The 24,041-nt window shown below is 45.6% G+C and overlaps 1 protein-coding gene across 1 annotated transcript in view; it reads left to right on the forward strand.

Annotated features, from left to right (window-relative positions):
• Positions 1-24,041, forward strand: part of LOC128692823 (rifampicin phosphotransferase) — a 240,021-nt gene that overhangs the window by 60,407 nt on the left and 155,573 nt on the right. The window contains exons 10-12 of the mRNA XM_070092185.1: positions 13,806-13,957; positions 14,832-14,924; positions 21,875-22,036. Of these exons, the coding sequence (XP_069948286.1) occupies positions 13,806-13,957; positions 14,832-14,924; positions 21,875-22,036 (407 nt within the window). The remainder of the gene's footprint in view (positions 1-13,805; positions 13,958-14,831; positions 14,925-21,874; positions 22,037-24,041) is intronic.

The raw sequence follows: 24,041 nt of genomic DNA on the forward strand, positions 1-24,041 counted from the left end.
GGGTCAGTCTTGATTCTCGATGCTATGTCATTTTCATACTGTCGCTGGGCCTCCCTCCTTGCGTACTCATTCCTGGCTCTGCGACTGATCTCCCTATTTTCGTGTGTTCTCTGCCTTCTGTACTTTTTCCATTCTCTATTGCACTTTGTTTTTGCCTCCTTACACCGTCGGGTAAACCAGGGGCTCGTTCTGGTCTTCCCGTTGTTACTGTTGCCCTTGGGAATAAACCTTTCCACTGCCTCCTTGCATTTTGTTGTTACATAGTCCATCATTTCATTTACTGGCTTTCCTGCCAGTTCTCTGTCCCACTGGACCTCCCGCAGGAAGTTCTACAACCCTATGTAGTCCCCTCTTTTATAGTCAGGCTTTTCCCATTCAACTCCTGTTATTCTCTCCACTTGCAGCTCTACTATGTATTCAAAGCACAGAACCACGTGGTCGCTAGCTCCTAGGGGACTCTCATACTTGATGTCCTCAATGTCTGAGCTGCCCAGGGTGAACACAAGGTCCAATCTTGCTGGTTCATCCTCCCCTCTCACTCTGGTAGTGTCCTTAACATGTTGGTGCATGAGGTTTTCCTGCACCACGTCCAACATCCTGGCTCTCCATGTTTCGGGACCCCCATGTGGCTCCAGGTTTTCCCAGTCAATCTCCCTGTGGTTGAAATCCCCCATAACCAGCAACTTTGCTCTGCTGGAGTGAGCTCTTCTTGCCACCTCAGCAAGTGTGTCCACCATTTCTCTGTTGCTCTCCTCATATTCCTCTCTTGGCCTCCTGCAGTTCTGTGGTGGATTATACATCACTGCAATGACCACTTTGTGTTCCTCAGACTAAAGTGTACCTACTATGTAGTCTCTTTCTCGCGTCTCGTCTATGCCTTCCATTATCTCGAATTTCCATCTGTTTTTTACGAGCAGAGCAACCCCACCTCCCCCCCTGCCCCTTCTATCTTTCCTCATGATCTGGTATCCTGGTGGGAAGATTGCATCTGTTATTGTCTCCGTGAGTTTTGTTTCTGTAACTGCTATGATGTCTGGGGACTTCTCATTGATTCTTTCTTGCCATTCCTCATGTTTATTCGTTAATCCATCTGCATTTGTGTACCAAACCTTCAACTTCTGTTCTAATACTGTAACTGTGGTGCGGGGGGTGGAAACAGAGGGATCGGTGTGTGATGGTTGGCTTGGATTGTTCAGTTGCCTTGGGTGTGTGTGTGTGTGTGTGTGTGTGTGTGTGTGTGTGTGTGTGTGTGTGTGTGTTTGTGTTTGTGTTTGTGTGTGTGTGTGTGTGTGTGTGTGTACTCACCTAATTGTACGCACCTCATTGTGGTTGCAGGGGTCGAGACTCAGCTCCTGGCCCCGCCTCTTCACCGACCGCTACTAGGTCCTCTCTTCCCCTGCTCCATGAGCTTTATCATACCTCGTCTTAAAACTATGTATAGTTCCTGCCTCCACTACATCGCTTGCCAGACTATTCCACTTCCTAACTACTCTATGACTGAAGAAATACTTCCTAACGTCCCTTTGACTCATCTGAGTCTTCAGCTTCCAATTGTGACCCCTTGTTTCCGTATCCCATCTCTGGAACATCCTGTCTTTGTCCACCTTGTCTATTCCACGCAGTATTTTGCATGTCGTTATCATGTCTCCCCTGACCCTCCTGTCCTCCAGTGTTGTCAGACCGATTTCCCTTAACCTTTCTTCATAGGACATTCCCCTTAGTTCTGGAACTAATTTTGTCGCAAACCTTCGCACTTTCTCTAATTTCTTGACGTATTTGACCAGGTGTGGGTTCCAAACTGGTGCTGCGTACTCCAGTATGGGCCTGGCATACACAGTCAGGCCCATACTGGAGTACGCAGGTTTGCCAAGCGCCCATATGCCGCAGCAGTTATCTGGTTAATGTGTGCTTGTGGCGATGTACTCGGTATTATACTCACTCCTAGGTCTTTCTCCTTGAGTGAGGTTTTCAGCCTTTGGCCACCTAGCCTATACTCTGTCTACAGTATTCTTTGCCCTCCTCCAATATTTATGACTTTGCATTTGGTGGTGTTAAATTCTAGGAGCCAGTTTCTGGACCACACGTCCAGCCTGTCCAGGTCTTTTTGCAGACCTGTCTGGTCTGCGTCTGATTTAATTCTCCTCATTAACTTCGTCATCTGCAAACAGGGACACTTCTGAGTCTATCCCTTCCATCATGTCGTTCACATATACCAAGAATAGCACTGGTCCCAGGACTGACCCCTGTGGGACCCCACTCATCACTGGCGCCTACTGTGATACCTCATCACGGACCATGACTCGCTCTTGCCTTCCTGTTAGGTATTCTCTGATCCACTGCAGTGCCCTTCCTGTTATACGTGCCTGTTCCTCTAGCTTCTGTACTAATCTCTTGTGAGGAACTGTGTCGAAGGCCTTCTTGCAGTCCAAGAAAATGCAATCAACCCACCCCTCCCTCTCATTTCTTACTTCAGTTACCTTGTCATAAAACTCTAGTAGGTTTGTGACACAGGATTTGCCTTCCATGAATTCGTGCTGGCTGTCGTTTATAATCTTGTTCCGCTCCAGGTGCTCCACCACTCTCCTCCTGATAATCTTTTCCAAGACTTTGCATACTATACATGTCAGTGACACTGGTCTATAATTTAGTGCTTCATTTCTGTCTCCCTTCTTAAAGATGGGGACTACATTTGCCTTCTTCCATACTTCAGGTAGTTGCCCAGTTTCAAGGGAAGTGTTGAAGATTTTGGTTAGTGGCACACGTAGTGTCCCTGCTCCCTCTCTAAGGACCCACGGAGAGATGTCCGGTCCCACCGCCTTTGAGGTATCAAGGTCACTTAGGAGCTTCATCCAACACTTGTTGGTATATCCCTTGTTGCTGTACCCCACTGTTTTGTCTTCCCATTGTCCCTTCAGCCTCCACTGTAAATACTTCCTGAAATCTCATGTTGAGCTCCTCACATACCTCCTGGTCGTTTCTTGTGAGCTCCCCACCTTTCTTCCTCAGCCTGATTACCTGGTCCTTGACTGCTGTCTTCCTCCTGATGTGGCTGTAGAGTAGTTTCGGATCTGACTTGACTTTCGATGCTATGTCATTTTCACATTGCCGCTGCGCCTCCCTCTTTATCTGTGCATACTCGTTTCTGGCTCGTCGACTAATCTCTTTATTCTCCTGAGTCCTTTGCCTTCTGTACTTTTTCCATTCTCTAGAGCACTTAGTTTTTGCCTCCCTGCTCCTTCGGGTAAACCAAGGGCTCGTTCTGTCCTTCCCATTATTTCTATTACACTTGGGAACAAACCTTTCCTCTGCATCCTTGCATTTTGTTGTTACAAAGTCCATCATTTCATTTACTGATTTTTCTACCAACTCCTGTTCCCACTGAACCTCCTGCAGGAAGGTCCTCATTCCTGTGTAGTCCCCCCTTTTATAGTTTAGCTTTTCCCTTTCTATTCCTGTTACCCTCTCCACTTTTAGCTCCACGATGTATTTAAAGCTCATAACTACGTTGTCACTAGCTCCAAGGGGCCTATCATATGTGATGTGCTCAATGTCTGAGCTACTCAGGGTGAACACGAGGTCCAGTCTTGCTGGTTCATCCTCCCCTCTCTCTGGTAGTATCCCTAACATGTTGGTGCATGAGATTTGCCAGCACCACATCCATCATCTTGGCTCTCCATGCTTCGGGACCCCATGTATGTGTGTACCCACCTAGTTGTACTCACCTAGTTGAGGTTGCGGGGGTCGAGTCCGAGCTCCTGGCCCCGCCTCTTCACTGATCGCTACTAGGTCACTCTCCCTGAGCCGTGAGCTTTATCATACCTCTGCTTAAAGCTATGTGTGGATTGTGCCTCCACTACATCGTTTCCCAAACTACTCCACTTGCTGACTATTCTCTGGCTGAAGAAATACTTCCTAACATCCCTGTGATTCATCTGTCTTAAACTTCCAACTGTATCTCCTTGTTGCTGTGTCCCATCTCTGGAACATCCTGTCTTTGTCCACCTTGTCAATTCCCCTCGGTATTTTTTATGTCGTTATCATGTCCCCCCTATCTCTCCTGTCCTCCAGTGTCGTCAGGTTGATTTCTCTTAACCTCTCCTCGTAGGACATACCTCTTAGCTCTGGGACTAGTCTTGTTGCAAACCTTTGCACTTTCTCTAGTTTCTTTACGTGCTTGGCTAGGTGTGGGTTCCAAACTGGTGCCGCATACTCCAATATGGGCCTAACGTACACGGTGTACAGGGTCCTGAATGATTCCTTATTAAGATGTCGGAATGCTGTTCTGAGGTTTGCTAGGCGCCCATATGCTGCAGCAGTTATTTGGTTGATGTGCGCTTCAGGAGATGTGCCTGGTGTTATACTCACCCCAAGATCTTTTTCCTTGAGTGAGGTTTGTAGTCTCTGACCCCCTAGACTGTACTCCGTCTGCGGCCTTCTTTGCCCTTCCCCAATCTTCATGACTTTGCACTTGGTGGGATTGAACTCCAGGAGCCAATTGCTGGACCAGGTCTGCAGCCTGTCCAGATCCCTTTGTAGTTCTGCCTGGTCTTCGATCGAGTGAATTCTTCTCATCAACTTCACGTCATCTGCAAACAGGGACACCTCAGAGTCTATTCCTTCCATCATGTCGTTCACAAATACCAGAAACAGCACTGGTCCTAGGACTGACCCCTGCGGGACCCCGCTGGTCACAGGTGCCCACTCTGACACCTCGCCATGTACCATGACTCGCTGCTGTCTTCCTGACAAGTATTCCCTGATCCATTGTAGTGCCTTCCCTGTTATCCCTACTTGGTCCTCCAGTTTTTGCACCAATCTCTTGTGTGGAACTGTGTCAAACGCCTTCTTGCAGTCCAAGAAAATGCAATCCACCCACCCCTCTCTCTCTTGTCTTACTGCTGTCACCATGTCATAGAACTCCAGTAGGTTTGTGACACAGGATTTCCCGTCCCTGAAACCATGTTGGCTGCTGTTGATGAGATCGTTCCTTTCTAGGTGTTCCACCACTCTTCTCCTGATAATCTTCTCCATGATTTTGCATACTATACATGTCAGTGACACTGGTCTGTAGTTTAATGCTTCATGTCTGTCTCCTTTTTTAAAGATTGTGTGTGTGTGTGTGTGTACTCACCTAGTTGTACTCACCTAGTTGAGGTTGCGGGGGTCGAGTCCGAGCTCCTGGCCCCGCCTCTTCACTGATCGCTACTAGGTCACTCTCCCTGAGCCGTGAGCTTTATCATACCTCTGCTTAAAGCTATGTATGGATCCTGCCTCCACTACATCGCTTCCCAAACTATTCCACTTACTGACTACTCTGTGGCTGAAGAAATACTTCCTAACATCCCTGTGATTCATCTGTGTCTTCAGCTTCCAACTGTGTCCCCTTGTTACTGTGTCCAATCTCTGGAACATCCTGTCTTTGTCCACCTTGTCAATTCCTCTCAGTATTTTGTATGTCGTTATCATGTCCCCCCTATCTCTCCTGTCCTCCAGTGTCGTCAGGTTGATTTCCCTTAACCTCTCCTCGTAGGACATACCTCTTAGCTCTGGGACTAGTCTTGTTGCAAACCTTTGCACTTTCTCTAGTTTCTTCACGTGCTTGGCTAGGTGTGGGTTCCAAACTGGTGCCGCATACTCCAATATGGGCCTAACGTACACGGTGTACAGGGTCAGGAATGATTCCTTATTAAGATGTCGGAATGCTGTTCTGAGGTTTGCTAGGCGCCCATATGCTGCAGCAGTTATTTGGTTGATGTGCGCTTCAGGAGATGTGTGTGTGTGTGTGTGTGTGTGTGTGTGTGTGTGTGTGTGTGTGTGTGTGTGTGTGTGTGTGTGTGTGTGTGTACTCACCTATTTGTGGTTGCAGGCGTCGATTCATAGCTCCTGGCCCCGCCTCTTCGCTGATTGCTACTAGGTCCTCTCTCTCCCTGCCCCATCAGCTTTATCATACCTCGCCTTAAAACTATGTATGGTTCCCGCCTCCACTACGTCACTTTCTAGGCTATTCCACGGCCTGACTACTCTATGACTGAAGAAATACTTCCTAACATCCCTTTGATTCATCTGAGTCTTCCACTTCCAATTGTGACCTCTTGTGTCTGTGTCCCTTCTCTGGAACATCCCGTCTTTGTCCACCTGTGTGTGTGTATGTGTGTGTGTGTATATATATATGTGTGTGTGTGTGTGTGTGTGTGTGTGTGTGTGTGTGTGTGTGTGTGTGTTAGTTGTGTGTGTGTGTACTCACCTATTTGTGGTTGCAGGGGTCGAGTCTTAGCTCCTGGTCCCGCCTCTTCACTGGTTGCTACTGGGTCCTCTCTCTCTCTGCTCCATGAGCTTTATCAAACCTAGTCTTAAAACTATGTATGGTTTCCGCCTCCACTACGTCATTTTCTAGGGTATTCCACTGTCTGACTACTCTATGACTGAAGAAATACTTCCTAACATCCCTTTGACTCGTCTGAGTCTTCAACTTCCAATTGTGACCTCTTGTTTCTGTGTCCCCTCCCTGGAACATCCTGTCTTTGTCCACCTTGTCTATTCTGCACAGTATTTTATATGTCGTTATTATGTCTCCCCTGACCCTCCTGTCCTCCAGTGTCGTCAGGCCGATTTCCCTTAACCTTTCTTCATAGGATATTTCTCTTAGCTCTGGAACTAATCTTGTCGCAAACCTTTGCACTTTCTCCAATTTCTTGAAGTGCTTGATCAAGTGTGGGTTCCAAACAGGTGCTGCATACTCCAGTATGGGCCTGACGTACACGGTGTACAGTGTCTTGAACGATTCCTTACTAAGGTATCGGAACGCTGTTCTCAGGTTTGCCAGGCGCCCATATGCTGCAGCAGTTATCTGGTTGATGTGTGCTTCCGGAGACATGCTCGGTGTTATACTCACCCCAAGATCTTTCTCCTTGAGCGAGGTTTGCAGTCTTTGGCCACCTAGCCTGTACTCCATCAGCGGTCTTCTGTGTGTGTACTCACCTAGTTGTACTAGCCTAGTTGAGGTTGCAGGGGTCGAGTCCAAGCTCCTGGCCCCGCCTCTTCACTGGTCGCTACTAGGTCACTCTTCCTGAACCCTGAGCTTTATCGTACCTCTGCCTCCACTACATCGCTTCCTAAACTATTCCACTTCCTGACTACTCTGTGGCTGAAGAAATACTTCCTAACATCCCTGTGATTCGTCTGTGTCTTCAGCTTCCAACTGTGTCCCCGTGTTGCTGCGTCCAGTCTCTGGAACATCCTGTCTTTGTCCACCTTGTCAATTCCTCTCAGTATTTTGTAAGTCGTTATCATGTCCCCCCTATCTCTCCTGTCCTCCAGTGTCGTCAGGTTGATTTCCCTTAACCTCTCCTCGTAGGACATACCTCTTAGCTCTGGGACTAGTCTTGTTGCAAACCTTTGCACTTTCTCTAGTTTCTTTACATGCTTGGCTAGATGTGGGTTCCAAACTGGTGCCGCATACTCCAATATGGGCCTAACGTACAGGGTCCTGAACGATTCTTTATTAAGATGTCGGAATGCTGTTCTGAGGTTTGCCAGGCGCCCATATGCTGCAACAGTTATTTGGTTGATGTGCGCTTCAGGAGATGTGCCTGGTGTTATACTCACCCCAAGATCTTTTTCCTTGAGTGAGGTTTGTAGTCTCTGGCCCCCTAGACTGTACTCCGTCTGCGGTCTTCTTTGCCCTTCCCCAATCTTCATGACTTTGTGCTTGGTGGGATTGAACTCCAGGAGCCAATTGCTGGACCAGGTCTGCAGCCTGTCCAGATCCCTTTGTAGTTCTGCCTGGTCTTCGATCGAATGAATTCTTCTCATCAACTTTGTCATCTGCAAACAGGGACACCTCGGAGTTTATTCCTTCCGTCATGTCGTTCACAAATACCAGAAACAGCACTGGTCCTAGGACTGACCCCTGTGGGACCCCGCTGGTCACAGGTGCCCACTCTGACACCTCGCCACGTACCATTACTCGCTACTGTCTTCCTGACAAGTATTCCTTGATCCATTGTAGTGCCTTACCTGTTATCCCTGCTTTTGTGTGTGTGTGTGTGTGTGTGTGTGTGTGTGTGTGTGTGTTTATGTGTGTGTATGTGCGTGTGTGTATATGTGTGTGCATGTATATATTGTTACAAAAAACGCGATATCTAATAATGATAGAGATCTCCAGTGAATACTAGAAAGGACTGCCCTTCTAGCATCCAGCCTGTTACTGGGTGTTTGTAACAAGTAGTCAGTATCCTGGTCCAATTATCCATTAGAATTTAGTAAGATTCAATAGTGCTTCAGGATTACAACTGGTAGGCTACTAACTAAAGAAATTAAAATTTAATAAGTTTATTAATATCAATAAAGTCATCTAGGCGTATATTATCAAAGTAAATTAAAGTAATCAATTGAATATAATATAGGATACAAGTTGCTACACTTCTCTGTGTACAGTGGTATTGTCCTGAAGGCACATATCACATCTTAATGGCTTTTAATTACCGTCTGGTACATTGTTAGCATTTAATAACATAATACATATATATACAAGTAAGCTTGTGTGTATGTGTGTAAGTGCTCTAAGTAGTTCGCTGTGTCTTAAGACTCGACTAGACTTAACCAGTGACTGACTAAAAGTCCTCACATAAACTAACTTCTTGACCAACCTGGCAATCAGAACAGCTTGATTGAACATTAAAACGACTGTTAAGCCGAACAGCAATATAACAAGCAACAGCAACACAAAATCAGGAACAAGGAGATAATATAACGACACTAAGTAGGGACCATCTGCAGATCCTCCACAAAAGTCACAAAACTCCCATACTACTAAATCTAAGTTCAGCATTAGAAAATCCCCGACTGTGACAGTGCACAGATCCAGTACAAATTAGGTCAGAAGCTACAGCTCAAGACGTGAGTTTCTCAGAGTGTCTATGCGACACATAACCTCAGTACAACGTCGAAAATCACTAAGTCTAGGCTATGTTCTGTGAACATAGTTACACAGAACCAACAACAAGAAAGCGACAGAGAATATCTTCCAACAAGGGCCCACAAGGTAGAGCTGGTGTGCGACCTCTTGTTAGAAGCAACGTCCAACAGACAATCGCTAGCACAGGCCAGGCAGACTACTCCCTCAGGTGAGGTGTGATAAAACCCTCCCCTGATCACGTGACTCTCCGTGGACTGCTGCTGCCCATCAACACAGAGAAGCCGGCAGCGTAACGAGTGGAGAGAAAACACAGTAGTCAGACAGTGCTGTCAGGTACTTAACACTCGAACTATGAGCACTGAATAATATATAAATGTTACATCCTACCTAATAATATAACTAAGTCAAATAATAATATAAAGCAATATATTTACGATTTAGCTAATATCCCAAATATAAGCAATATAGGTAGTAGGTTGGTAGACAGCAACCACCCAGGGAAGTACTACCGTCCTGCCAGATGACTGTGAAACAGAAACCTGTAACTGTTTTGCATGATGGTAGGATTGCTGTTTTCTTTTTCTGTCTCATAAACACGCTAGATAACAGGGATATCTTGCTACTCCTACTTACACTTTAGTCACACTTCACAGACACGCACATGCATATATATATACATACATCTAGGTTTTTCTCCTTTTTCTAAATAGCTCTTGTTCTTCTTTATATCTTCTATTGTCCATGGGGAAGTGGAAAAGAATCTTTCCTCCGTAAGCCATGCGTGTCGTATGAGGCGACTAAAATGCCGGGAGCAATGGGCTAGTAACCCCTTCTCCTGTAGACATTTACTAAAAAAGAGAAGAAGAAAAACTTTATAAAACTGGGATGCTTAAATGTGCGTGGATGTAGTGTGGATGACAAGAAACAGATGATTGCTGATGTTATGAATGAAAAGAAGTTGGATGTCCTGGCCCTAAGCGAAACAAAGCTGAAGGGGGTAGGGGAGTTTCAGTGGGGGGAAATAACTGGGATTAAATCTGGAGTATCTGAGAGAGTTAGAGCAAAGGAAGGGGTAGCAGTAATGTTGAATGATCAGTTATGGAAGGAGAAAAGAGAATATGAATGTGTAAATTCAAGAATTATGTGGATTAAAGTAAAGGTTGGATGCGAGAAGTGGGTCATAATAAGCGTGTATGCACCTGGAGAAGAGAGGAATGCAGAGGAGAGAGAGAGATTTTGGGAGATGTTAAGTGAATGTATAGGAGCCTTTGAACCAAGTGAGAGAGTAATTGTGGTAGGGGACCTGAATGCTAAAGTAAGAGAAACTTTTAGAGAGGGTGTGGTAGGTAAGTTTGGGGTGCCAGGTGTAAATGATAATGGGAGCCCTTTGATTGAACTTTGTATAGAAAGGGGTTTAGCTATAGGTAATACATATTTTATGAAAAAGAGGATAAATAAGTATACAATTTATGATGTAGGGCGAAATGACAGTAGTTTGTTGGATTATGTATTGGTAGATAAAAGACTGTTGAGTAGACTTCAGGATGTACATGTTTATAGAGGGGCCACAGATATATCAGATCACTTTCTAGTTGTAGCTACACTGAGAGTAAAAGGTAGATGGGATACAAGGAGAATAGAAGTATCAGGGAAGAGAGAGGTGAAGGTTTATAAACTAAAAGAGGAGGCAGTTAGGGTAAGATATAAACAGCTATTGGAGGATAGATGGGCTAATGAGAGCATAGGCAATGGGGTCGAAGAGGTATGGGGTAGGTTTAAAAATGTAGTGTTAGAGTGTTCAGCAGAAGTTTGTGGTTACAGGAAAGTGGGTGCAGGAGGGAAGAGGAGCGATTGGTGGAATGATGATGTAAAGAGAGTAGTAAGGGAGAAAAAGTTAGCATATGAGAAGTTTTTACAAAGTAGAAGTGATGCAAGGAGGGAAGAGTATATGGAGAAAAAGAGAGAGGTTAAGAGAGTGGTGAAGCAATGTAAAAAGAGAGCAAATGAGAGAGTGGGTGAGATGTTATCAACAAATTTTGTTGAAAATAAGAAAAAGTTTTGGAGTGAGATTAACAAGTTAAGAAAGCCTAGAGAACAAATGGATTTGTCAGTTAAAAATAGGAGAGGAGAGTTATTAAATGGAGAGTTAGAGGTATTGGGAAGATGGAGGGAATATTTTGAGGAATTGTTAAATGTTGATGAAGATAGGGAAGCTGTGATTTCGTGTATAGGGCAAGGAGGAATAACATCTTGTAGGAGTGAGGAAGAGCCAGTTGTGAGTGTGGGGGAAGTTCGTGAGGCAGTAGGTAAAATGAAAGGGGGTAAGGCAGCCGGGATTGATGGGATAAAGATAGAAATGTTAAAAGCAGGTGGGGATATAGTTTTGGAGTGGTTGGTGCAATTATTTAATAAATGTATGGAAGAGGGTAAGGTACCTAGGGATTGGCAGAGAGCATGCATAGTTCCTTTGTATAAAGGCAAAGGGGATAAAAGAGAGTGCAAAAATTATAGGAGGATAAGTCTGCTGAGTATACCTGGTAAAGTGTATGGTAGAGTTATTATTGAAAGAATTAAGAGTAAGACGGAGAATAGGATAGCAGATGAACAAGGAGGCTTTAGGAAAGGTAGAGGGTGTGTGGACCAGGTGTTTACAGTGAAACATATAAGTGAACAGTATTTAGATAAGGCTAAAGAGGTCTTTGTGGCATTTATGGATTTGGAAAAGGTGTATGACAGGGTAGATAGGGGGGCAATGTGGCAGATGTTGCAGGTGTATGGTGTAGGAGGTAGGTTACTGAAAGCAGTGAAGAGTTTTTACGAGGATAGTGAGGCTCAAGTTAGAGTATGTAGGAAAGAGGGAAATTTTTTCCCAGTATAAGTAGGCCTTAGACAAGGATATGTGATGTCACCGTGGTTGTTTAATATATTTATAGATGGGGTTGTAAGAGAAGTAAATGCGATGGTCTTGGCAAGAGGCGTGGAGTTAAAAGATAAAGAATCACACACAAAGTGGGAGTTGCCACAGCTGCTCTTTGCTGATGACACTGTGCTCTTGGGAGATTCTGAAGAGAAGTTGCAGAGATTGGTGGATGAATTTGGTAGGGTGTGCAAAAGAAGAAAATTAAAGGTGAATAAAGAAAAGAGTAAGGTTACGAGGATAACAAAAAGATTAGGTGATGAAAGACTGAATATCAGATTGGAGGGAGAGAGTATGGAGGAGGTGAATGTATTCAGATATTTGGGAGTGGACGTGTCAGCGGATGGGTCTATGAAAGATGAGGTGAATCATAGAATTGATGAGGGAAAAAGAGTGAGTGGTGCACTTAGGAGTCTGTGGAGACAAAGAACTTTGTCCTTGGAGGCAAAGAGGGGAATGTATGTGAGTATAGTTTTACCAACGCTCTTATATGGGTGTGAAGCATGGGTGATGAATGTTGCAGCGAGGAGAAGGCTGGAGGCAGTGGAGATGTCATGTCTGAGGGCAATGTGTGGTGTGAATATAATGCAGAGAATTCGTAGTTTGGAAGTTAGGAGGAGGTGCGGGATTACCAAAACTGTTGTCCAGAGGGCTGAGGAAGGGTTGTTGAGGTGGTTCGGACATGTAGAGAGAATGGAGCGAAACAGAATGACTTCAAGAGTGTATCAGTCTGTAGTGGAAGGAAGGCGGGGTAGGGGTCGGCCTAGGAAAGGTTGGAGAGAGGGGGTAAAGGAGGTTTTGTGTGCGAGGGGCTTGGACTTCCAGCAGGCATGCGTGAGCGTGTTTGATAGGAGTGAATGGAGACAAATGGTTTTTAATGCTTGACGTGCTGTTGGAGTGTGAGCAAAGTAACATTTATGAAGGGGTTCAGGGAAACCGGCAGGCCGGACTTGAGTCCTGGAGATGGGAAGTACAGTGCCTGCACTCTGAAGGAGGGGTGTTAATGTTGCAGTTTAAAAACTGTAGTGTAAAGCACCCTTCGGGCAAGACAGTGATGGAGTGAATGATGGTGAAAGTTTTTCTTTTTCGGGCCACCCTGCCTTGGTGGGAATCGGTCAGTGTGATGATAAAAAAAAAATTATATGAACAGGTAATATACATTATATACATTGTGACCATTCAGGGGTCGCTATATATATATATATATATATATATATATATATATATATATATATATATATATATATATATATATATATATATATATATATATATATATATATGCATATGCATACGCATATGCAAGACAAGGCGCAGGGGTTGTAAATCTTAAGGTCAAGTACTCTCACACTTCTCAGTGAATTTCCAAGCTCCTTCGTGATTTCTCACATTATCAAGGAACTGTAAAAATAATAAACAGGACCACACAAGGCTAATAAGACTGAGGTATAACCTCACATTTGACCCATTATGCTGAGAATGGGAGTGTAATGAAGATTTGGTTACATGTCGAGTACAATTTATGAGTGACATGTCAGACATAGCATAAATTCCTCACAAATTCTATTAGTATAAATAAATCTAATTTATATATCCCTGAACTAATATTCACATTAAAATCCATACTATTTTTTTATGAATCATGATTCGATTATATTTCTCTTAACCATAGACCTGTTTGATAACAATTTTCTCGGTCTTTTGAAAATCAATTGGGTGATTAAAATCTCTCGCATGAATAATCAGAGCATTAAATTCTTAGTCAGTTCTAATTCTATATGTTATTACAATCGTAGTTCAAGGCTTATTCCTGTTTTGATATTATTTGTACTTGATAAAGTCTGACGTTGATGAAGAGTGCTACCAATATAGATTTAATTTGGTTACGTGTATCTTTTTAATTAAACAAGAGTACATGTATATAAGCTTATCTTGGTACTTTCACGATAAGCTTTCCCTTGTCTCCCTCAGGGTGAGTACGAGGTTCCCCCAGGGGTAGTGGTGACAGTAGCAGCGTGGCGGTTGCAGCTCAAGACCTACCCTGACCTGCAGCAGGCAGTGAGAGCAGTGCAGCAGGCAGTGGGTACGGCTCAGCCTGCACATATAAGGGACACCTGTGCTAGGTAGGTTGCTCACCCGAAATTTTCTGCTTAACTTTCCACCGTCCTTCACTGAACGACCCACATAGGTGTAGCATTTTACATTAATGTAATAAAAGTAACTATATGTTTTTGGGTCGTGGTGCGAAGCGAGAAAAATGTCCTCGTATTGCACAGTGTATCTGTAGTAATTACTCTGAATCCAGCCATTACAAGATTTTGTAACAATTTCAGTAAAAAAATCAAAATTGCACCCAAACAGCCTAAACTTGTGCGTCATCTTGTATCAGCGTTAATATTTTGAAGATGATACGATGAGGCATTCTTTATTGAATGGAAACCAGACTGGGACTAATGCAGCCCAATACCGACACGAACCTGGCTTTCTGGAAAACACACCAGGACTGAAATTATGAAGCTGATCAGACGAGGTATTCTGCAGTTATCATACGGATTCTAATAATTCCAAATTTTAGAAACAAATTTAGTATATTGACAAATTTGTCTGTACACAAACTAAACCTAATGATAACTATCCTGCCCTATAGATCCCTCACCTATTAAATACTGAAACCATTCAGAAGAGGTAGACTCAAACATATTAACGTGATATTGCGGTAATAAAATATTTCACTCTTACACATTAAACTGGCTGATGTGCACCTACACACTTCAGTTTTATTTTCCACCATCTTCGAATTAGGAGGCACCTTTCTGAACATTAGAAGCCAAATGGCAGAGGATTTATGAAGTTATCCGAGCCATTACAGGATGCTGAGAATGGGTTCTAGAAGTCTGGTCATAGATCACCTGCACATGTCAGTTGTTCCAAGAATCTCCCTTACTGTTCCGTGCATCCCTGGCTCTTGTTTTCTATCTTTGTCTTCCTGTCTCCTAGAGCGGTAGAGGTGTGTCGGGGGCTGGAGATATGTCCCCCTGTGGCAGAAGCTCTTCAAGACGCCCTCCTCAAGCATCTCCAACACTCCTGCAGGTGAGTGTCCAACACCAGCACTCCTGCAGGTGAGTCACCAACACTAGCACTCCTGCAGATGAGTCTTCAACACCAGCACTCCTGCAGGTGAGTCAGCAACACTAGCACTCCTGCAGATGAGTCAGCAACACCAGCACTCCTGCAGGTGAGTCAGCAACATCAGCACTCCTGCAGGTGAGTCACCAACACCAGCACTACTGCAGGTGAGTCACCAACATCAGCACTCCTGCAGGTGAGTCACCAACATCAGCACTCCTGCAGGTGAGTCACCAACACCAGCACTCCTGCAGGTGAGTCACCAACACCAGCACTCCTGCAGGTGAGTCACCAACACCAGCACTCCTGCAGGTGAGTCACAAACACCAGCACTCCTGCTGGTGAGTCACCAACACCAGCACTCCTGCAGGTGAGTCTCCAACACCAGCACTCCTGCAGGTGAGTCACCAACACCAGCACTGCTGCAGGTGAGTCACCAACACCAGCACTCCTGCAGGTGAGTCACCAACACCAGCACTCCTGCAGGTGAGTCACCAACACCAGCACTCCTGCAGGTGAGTCACCAACACCAGCACTCCTGCAGGTGAGTCACCAACACCAACACTCCTGCAGGTGAGTCACCAACACCAACACTCCTGCAGGTGAGTCACCAACACCAACACTCCTGCAGGTGAGTCACCAACACTCCTGCAGGTGAGTCACCAACACCAGCACTCCTGCAGGTGAGTCAACAACACCAGCACTCCTGCAGGTGAGTCACCAACACCAGCACTCCTGCAGGTGAGTCAACAACACCAGCACTTCTGCAGGTGAGTCAACAACACCAGCACTCCTGCAGGTGAGTCACCAACACCAGCACTCCTGCAGGTGAGTCGCCAACATCAGCACTCCTGCAGGTGAGTCACCAACACCAGCACTCCTGCAGGTGAGTCAACAACACCAGCACTCCTGCAGGTGAGTCACCAACACCAACACTCCTGCAGGTGAGTCACCAACATCAGCACTCCTGCAGGTGAGTCACCAACACCAGCACTCCTGCAGGTGAGTCACCAACACCAGCACTCCTGCAGGTGAGTCACCAACATCAGCACTCCTGCAGGTGAGTCACCAACACCAGCACTCCTGCAGGTGAGTCACCAACATCAGCACTCCTGCAGGTGAGTCACCAACACCAGCACTCCTGCAGGTGAGTCAACAACACCAGCACTCCTGCAGGTGAGTCACCAACACCAACACTCCTGCAGGTGAGTCACCAACATCAGCACTCCTGCAGGTGAGTCACCAACACCAACACTCCTGCAGGTGAGTCACCAACATCAGCACTCCTGCAGGTGAGTCACCAACACCAGCACTCCTGCAGGTGAGTCACCAACACCAGCACTCCTGCAGGTGAGTCACCAACATCAGCACTCCTGCAGGTGAGTCACCAACACCAGCACTCCTGCAGGTGAGTCACCAACACCAGCACTCCTGCAGGTGAGTCAACACCAGCACTCCTGCAGGTGAATGAACAACACCAGCACTCCTGCAGGTGAGTCAACAACACCAGCACTCCTGCAGGTGAGTCAACACCAGCACTCCTGCAGGTGGGTGAACAACACCAGCACTCCTGCAGGTGAGTCAACAACACCAGCACTCCTGCAGGTGAGTCAACACCAGCACTCCTGCAGGTGAGTGAACAACACCAGCACTCCTGCAGGTGAGTGAACAACACCAGCACTCCTGCAGGTGAGTCAACAACACCAGCACTCCTGCAGGTGAGTCAACAACATCAGCACTGCTGCAGGTGAGTCACCAACACCAACACTCCTGCAGGTGAGTCACCAACACCAGCACTCCTGCAGGTGAGTCAACAACACCAGCACTGCTGCAGGTGAGTCACCAACACCAACACTTCTGCAGGTGACTCACCAACACCAGCACTCCTGCAGGTGAGTCACCAACACCAGCACTCCTGCAGGTGAGTCACCAACACCAGCACTCCTGCAGGTGAGTCACCAACACCAGCACTCCTGCAGGTGAGTCACCAACACCAGCACTCCTGCAGGTGAGTCAACAACACCAGCACTCCTGCAGGTGAGTCACCAACACCAGCACTCCTGCAGGTGAGTCACCAACACCAACACTCCTGCAGGTGAGTCACCAACACCAGCACTCCTGCAGGTGAGTCACCAACACCAGCACTCCTGCAGGTGAGTCACCAACACCAGCACTCCTGCAGGTGAGTCAACAACACCAGCACTCCTGCAGGTGAGTCACCAACACCAGCACTCCTGCAGGTGAGTCAACAACACCAGCACTCCTGCAGGTGAGTCACCAACACCAGCACTCCTGCAGGTGAGTCAACAACACCAGCACTCCTGCAGGTGAGTCAACAACACCAGCACTCCTGCAGGTGAGTCACCAACACCAGCACTCCTGCAGGTGAGTCAACAACACCAACACTCCTGCAGGTGAGTCACCAACACCAACACTCCTGCAGGTGAGTCAACAACACCAACACTCCTGCAGGTGCGTCAACAACACCAGCACTCCTGCAGGTTAGTCACCAACACCAACACTCCTGCAGGTGAGTCAACAACACCAACACTCCTGCAGGTGAGTCAACAACACCAGCACTCCTGCAGGTGAGTCAACAACACCAGCACTCCTGCAGGTGAGTGAACAACACCAGCACTCCTGCAGGTGAGTCAACAACACCAGCACTCCTGCAGGTGAGTCAACAACAGCACTCCTGCAGGTGAGTCAACAACACCAGCACTCCTGCAGGTGTGTCAACAACACCAGCACTCCTGCAGGTGAGTCACCAACACCAGCACTCCTGCAGGTGAGTGAACAACACCAGCACTCCTGCAGGTGAGTCAACAACACCAGCACTCCTGCAGGTGAGTCACCAACACCAGCACTCCTGCAGGTGAGTCAACACCAGCACTCCTGCAGGTGAGTCAACAACGCCAGCACTCCTGCAGGTGAGTCAACAACACCAGCACTGCTGCAGGTGAGTCACCAACACCAGCACTCCTGCAGGTGAGTCAACAACACCAGCACTCCTGCAGGTGAGTCACCAACACCAGCACTCCTGCAGGTGAGTCACCAACACCAGCACTCCTGCAGGTGAGTGAACAACACCAGCACTCCTGCAGGTGAGTCAACAACACCAGCACTCCTGCAGGTGAGTGAACAACACCAGCACTCCTGCAGGTGAGTCACCAACACCAACACTCCTGCTGGTGAGTCACCAACACCAACACTCCTGCAGGTGAGTCAACAACACCAACACTCCTGCAGGTGAGTGAACAACACCAGCACTCCTGCAGGTGAGTCACCAACACCAGCACTCCTGCAGGTGAGTCACCAACACCAACACTCCTGCAGGTGAGTCACCAACACCAGCACTCCTGCAGGTGAGTCACCAACACCAACACTCCTGCAGGTGAGTCACCAACACCAACACTCCTGCAGGTGAGTCACCAACACCAGCACTCCTGCAGGTGAGTCACCAACACCAGCACTGCTGCAGGTGAGTCACCAACACTAGCACTCCTGCAGGTGAGTCAACACCAACACTCCTGCAGGTGAGTCACCAACACCAGCACTCCTGCAGGTGAGTCACCAACACCAGCACTCCTGCAGGTGAGTCACCAACACCAGCACTCCTGCAGGTGAGTCACCAACACCAGCACTCCTGCAGGTGAGTCACCAACACCAGCACTCCTGCAGGTGAGTCACCAACACCAGCACTCCTGCAGGTGAGTCACCAACACCAGCACTCCTGCAGGTGAGTCACCAACACCAGCACTCCTGCAGGTGAGTCACCAACACCAGCACTCCTGCAGGTGAGTCACCAACACCAACACTCCTGCAGGTGAGTCACCAACACCAGCACTCCTGCAGGTGAGTCACCAACACCAGCACTCCTGCAGGTGAGTCAACAACACTAGCACTCCTGCAGGTGAGTCACCAACACCAGCACTCCTGCAGGTGAGTCAACAACACCAGCACTCCTGCAGGTGAGTCAACAACACCAGCACTCCTGCAGGTGAGTCAACAACACCAGCACTCCTGCAGGTGAGTCACCAACACCAGCACTCCTGCAGGTGAGTCACCAACACCAGCACTCCTGCAGGTGAGTCAACAACACCAGCACTCCTGCAGGTGAGTCACCAACACCAGCACTCCTGCAGGTGAGTCACCAACACCAGCACTCCTGCAGGTGAGTCACCAACACCAGCACTCCTGCAGGTGAGTCACCAACACCAGCACTCCTGCAGGTGAGTCACCAACACCAGCACTCCTGCAGGTGAGTCACCAACACCAGCACTCCTGCAGGTGAGTCACCAACACCAGCACTCCTGCAGGTGAGTCACCAACACCAGCACTCCTGCAGGTGAGTCACCAACACCAGCACTCCTGCAGGTGAGTCACCAACACCAGCACTCCTGCAGGTGAGTCAACATCAGCACTCCTGCAGGTGAGTCAACATCAGCACTCCTGCAGGTGAGTCAACAACATCAGCACTCCTGCAGGTGAGTCACCAACATCAGCACTCCTGCAGGTGAGTCACCAACACTCCTGCAGGTGAGTCACCAACACCAGCACTCCTGCAGGTGAGTCACCAACACCAGCACTCCTGCAGGTGAGTCAACAACACCAGCACTCCTGCAGGTGAGTCAACAACACCAGCACTCCTGCAGGTGAGTCAACAACACCAGCACTCCTGCAGGTGAGTCAACAACACCAGCACTCCTGCAGGTGAGTCAACAACACCAGCACTCCTGCAGGTGAGTCAACAACACCAGCACTCCTGCAGGTGAGTCAACAACGCCAGCACTCCTGCAGGTGAGTCAACAACACTAGCACTCCTGCAGGTGAGTCAACAACACCAGCACTCCTGCAGGTGAGTCAACAACGCCAGCACTCCTGCAGGTGAGTCAACAACGCCAGCACTCCTGCAGGTGAGTCACCAACACCAGCACTCCTGCAGGTGAGTCAACAACGCCAGCACTCCTGCAGGTGAGTCAACAACACCAGCACTCCTGCAGGTGAGTCAACAACACCAGCACTCCTGCAGGTGAGTCAACAACGCCAGCACTCCTGCAGGTGAGTCAACAACGCCAGCACTCCTGCAGGTGAGTCAACAACACCAACACTCCTGCAGGTGAGTCACCAACACCAGCACTGCTGCAGGTGAGTCACCAACACCAGCACTCCTGCAGGTGAGTCACCAACACCAGCACTCCTGCAGGTGAGTCACCAACACCAGCACTCCTGCAGGTGAGTCAACAACACCAGCACTCCTGCAGGTGAGTCAACAACACCAGCACTTCTGCAGGTGAGTCACTGTGCTTGTGAGAGTAAAAAGTACTCATAACATTTATAAATAAAATAAAATAGAATCTGACGTAAAGAACTGCAAAGAAGATTCAAAATGTTCAATTATTTTTAATACATATAATAATAATAATATTGTCAGTAGATGTATGGTGTTTGGCTTCTCGTTATTTTAAGTTGTCATACATAGTTACTGATGCATTATTTTCACTGATATGTATTTTTTGTATACATTTTATTTCTAGCTTTAGACATTTATAAGAGTGATTTAATATGACTATCACTGCGATAAGCACTTATTTGTTCGTTAGGAAAAATATATTGGTATAGGTGACGTGGGATGAGCAGATGTATGTATAAAGTATAGAACTTGATATAAGAATTTCCAACGATTTAACATATGACAGAATTTTAGTTTGTTTTTGCCATTTAGATCGTCTGCCGAGCACCAGACATTATAAAGAATCTTTCTGTAAGTGATCTAAAGAAAATAACTAATAATATTTATATTGTAACAGTAGATGGAGTATAAAATGTTGTTTTTCAAGGGACTTTAAAGTTTGTGTGAACTTATGCTGGGGTACATGACACATCGATCACTGAAGACTTTTCAGTCTATCACTGATTTCATAATGTACATGTAAATAATTCCTAACAAGATTACTGGAAGATGCTTAGTGATATCTCTGCTCACCATGAAAATATCATTGGATTAAGGGGCAAGTCAGTGCCTCTGTATTCTAATAATGTTATTTTCTACTATAATCTACCTTGTCCATAATTACTTTCGCATTTACTTTACTTTCGTAAGGTGAAGTCCAGGATCTTTCTTTAATTCATGGTATAACTTAACAAATCTTTGAGGACAATTGTGTTGGGGAGGTGTGAGCTTTGCTCAAGACGAAAGTTTGACATTCAACTGTGGGAGATATAATAAACCAGAGTTCACATTTCCTGGTACTGATTCAGTGTACATTTTCACTAGCCGTGGTTAAATAACCATCAAGGCGTCCACACTTAGCTCCACGATGTATACCCATCACAACCAAACTATGGCGCATTTGTTCGTTTAGGTACAGACATCTCAATTGCTGTCAGAAACATCGTTGATACATTCTCATCTCCATAGTATGCTCAGGTTGTTGTGGTGAAGGATCTTCTTAACACACATAAGAGACTGTATTTACTACTCTCAGACTATTAATATACAGAACTGGATGTTGATCCATTGCTAAGCATAAACGACAATGTTAATAATCTTCCAAGGTACAGTGTGTGTTCTACATTCTACTTGATAAGCGCCTATCACAAAGTTCCAGTTATGGAGCCCAACAAGAAGTACATGGCTTTTAAAGTTAATGGAAGATTATATGAGTTTTGTATAAAAGCTACATTTGTTATTGTACATATAATTTTAGTTAACTGTATAAGAAATCCTACTTAATTGTCTCTGTCTAATTCTTAAGTAGTTTTTAAGTATCAAGATTAACTTCCCAGAACCGAACTACACACTAGTGGCTCTCTTTTGATTTTTATTACATATAAACTACCTTATTTTTGTACTGCATAAAAGGATATAAAAATTTAAATTTGAATGTTGACGTCTGATGTTGTTGTGACAGAGTTGCTGTACGGTCGTCTGGGTGTGCAGAGGATGGTCAGGAAACGTCAGCAGCTGGTCAGAACGAGACAGTGCTGGGTGTGAGTGGCGTCCCACAGGTGCTGGCAGCTCTCGCACAGTGCTGGGCTTCCAGCTTCACTTTCCACAGCGTCGAGTACCGCAGGTCAGTCTCAGTTTCAGTGTTTCTTGTTTTTAAGCACCGCCAACACCCATGAGTGTGAATACTCAAGAAGGCAATCATTGTCGTAATGACCTGATTTTAAAAGAACAGATAGAGCATAGTATAAATTAGATTTAAAAATTTTATAGTTTGAATGTTAGGAAACTGAAACCTGAGCTTAATGATTATATCTCGGTAGTCCCGTTACTTACATTTAAATAGTTATGTTCCCCTTGCTTGAGTTTTCTCTCATTGTTGACCTCTGCCTGACCACTGTATAGATGGGTCAATTTCAGCTCATCTTTCCATTGGATAGCACATTAATTGGTACGTCCCAAGGGGCAGAGCTTTATATATATATATATATATATATATATATATATATATATATATATATATATATATATATATATATATATATATATATATATATATATTATATATATATATATATATATATATATATATATATATATATATATATATATATATATATATATATATATATATATATATATATAAAAGAAAATACGTTCATTATCATTCAACATTTTCACCTCACTCACACATAATCACTGTTTTTGCAGAGATGCTCAGAATACAACAGTTTAGAAGTATATACATATAAAGATACACAATATATCCCTCTAAACTGCCAATATCCCAAACTCCTCCTTTAGAGTTCAGGCATTGTACTTCCCATTTCCAGGACTCAAGTCCGGCTATATAAAAATAACAGGTTTCCCTGAATCCCTTCACTAAATATTACCCTGCTCACACTCCAACAGCTCGTCAGATCCCAAATACCATTCTTCTCCATTCACTCCTATCTAACACGCTCACGCACGCTTGCTGGCAGTCCAAGCCCCTCGCCCACAAAACCTCCTTCACCCCTTCCCTCCTTTTCGAGGACGACCCTTACCCCGCCTTCCTTCCCCTACAAATTTATACGCTCTCCATGTCATTCTGCTTTGATCCATTCTCTCTAAATGACCAAATCACCTAAACAACCCCTCTTCAGCCCTCTGACTAATACTTTTATTAACTCCACACCTTTTCCTAATTTCCACACTCCGAATTTTCTGCATAATATTTACACCACACATTGCCCTTAGACAGGACATCTCCACTGCCTCTAACCATCTCCTCGCTGCAGCATTTATAACCCAAGCTTCACACCCATATAAGAGTGTTGGTACCAATATACTTTCATATATTCCCTTCTTTGACTCCATAAATTTTTTTTGTCTCCACATATACCTCAATGCACCACTCACCTTTTTTCCTTCATCAATTCTATGATTAACCTCATCCTTCATAAATCCATCTGCTGACATGTCAGCTCCCAAATATCTAAAAACATTCACTTCTTCCATACTCCTCCTTTCCAATTTGATATCCAGTTTTTCTTTATCTAAATCATTTGATACTCTCGTCACCTTACTCTTTTCTATGTTCACTTTCAACTTTCTACTTTTACACACATTCCCAAACTCATCCACTAACCTTTGCAATTTTTCTTTAGAATCTCCCATAAGCACAGTATCATCAGCAAAAAGTAACTGTGTCAATTCCCATTTTGTATTTGATTCCCCATAATTTAATGCGACCCCTCTCCCGAACACCCTAACATTTACTTCTTTTACAACCCCATCTATAAATATATTAAACAACCATGGTGACATTACACATCCCTGTCTAAGACCTACTTTTACCGGGAAGTATTCTCCCTCTCTTCTACACACCCTAACCTGAGCCTCACTATCCTCATAAAAACTCTTTACAGCATTTAGTAACTTACCACCTGTTCTATATACTTGCAACATCTGCCACATTGCTCCCCTATCCACTCTCTCATATGCCTTTTCTAAATCCATAAATGCAATGAAAACTTCCCTACCTTTATCTAAATACTGTTCACATATATACTTCAATGTAAACACTTGATCTACATATCCCCTACCCACTCTAAATCCTCCTTGCTCATTTGCAATCCTACATTCTGTCT

This window comes from Cherax quadricarinatus, chromosome 38 (genome assembly GCF_038502225.1).
Source record: "Cherax quadricarinatus isolate ZL_2023a chromosome 38, ASM3850222v1, whole genome shotgun sequence".
Taxonomy (NCBI): Eukaryota; Metazoa; Arthropoda; class Malacostraca; order Decapoda; family Parastacidae; genus Cherax; species Cherax quadricarinatus.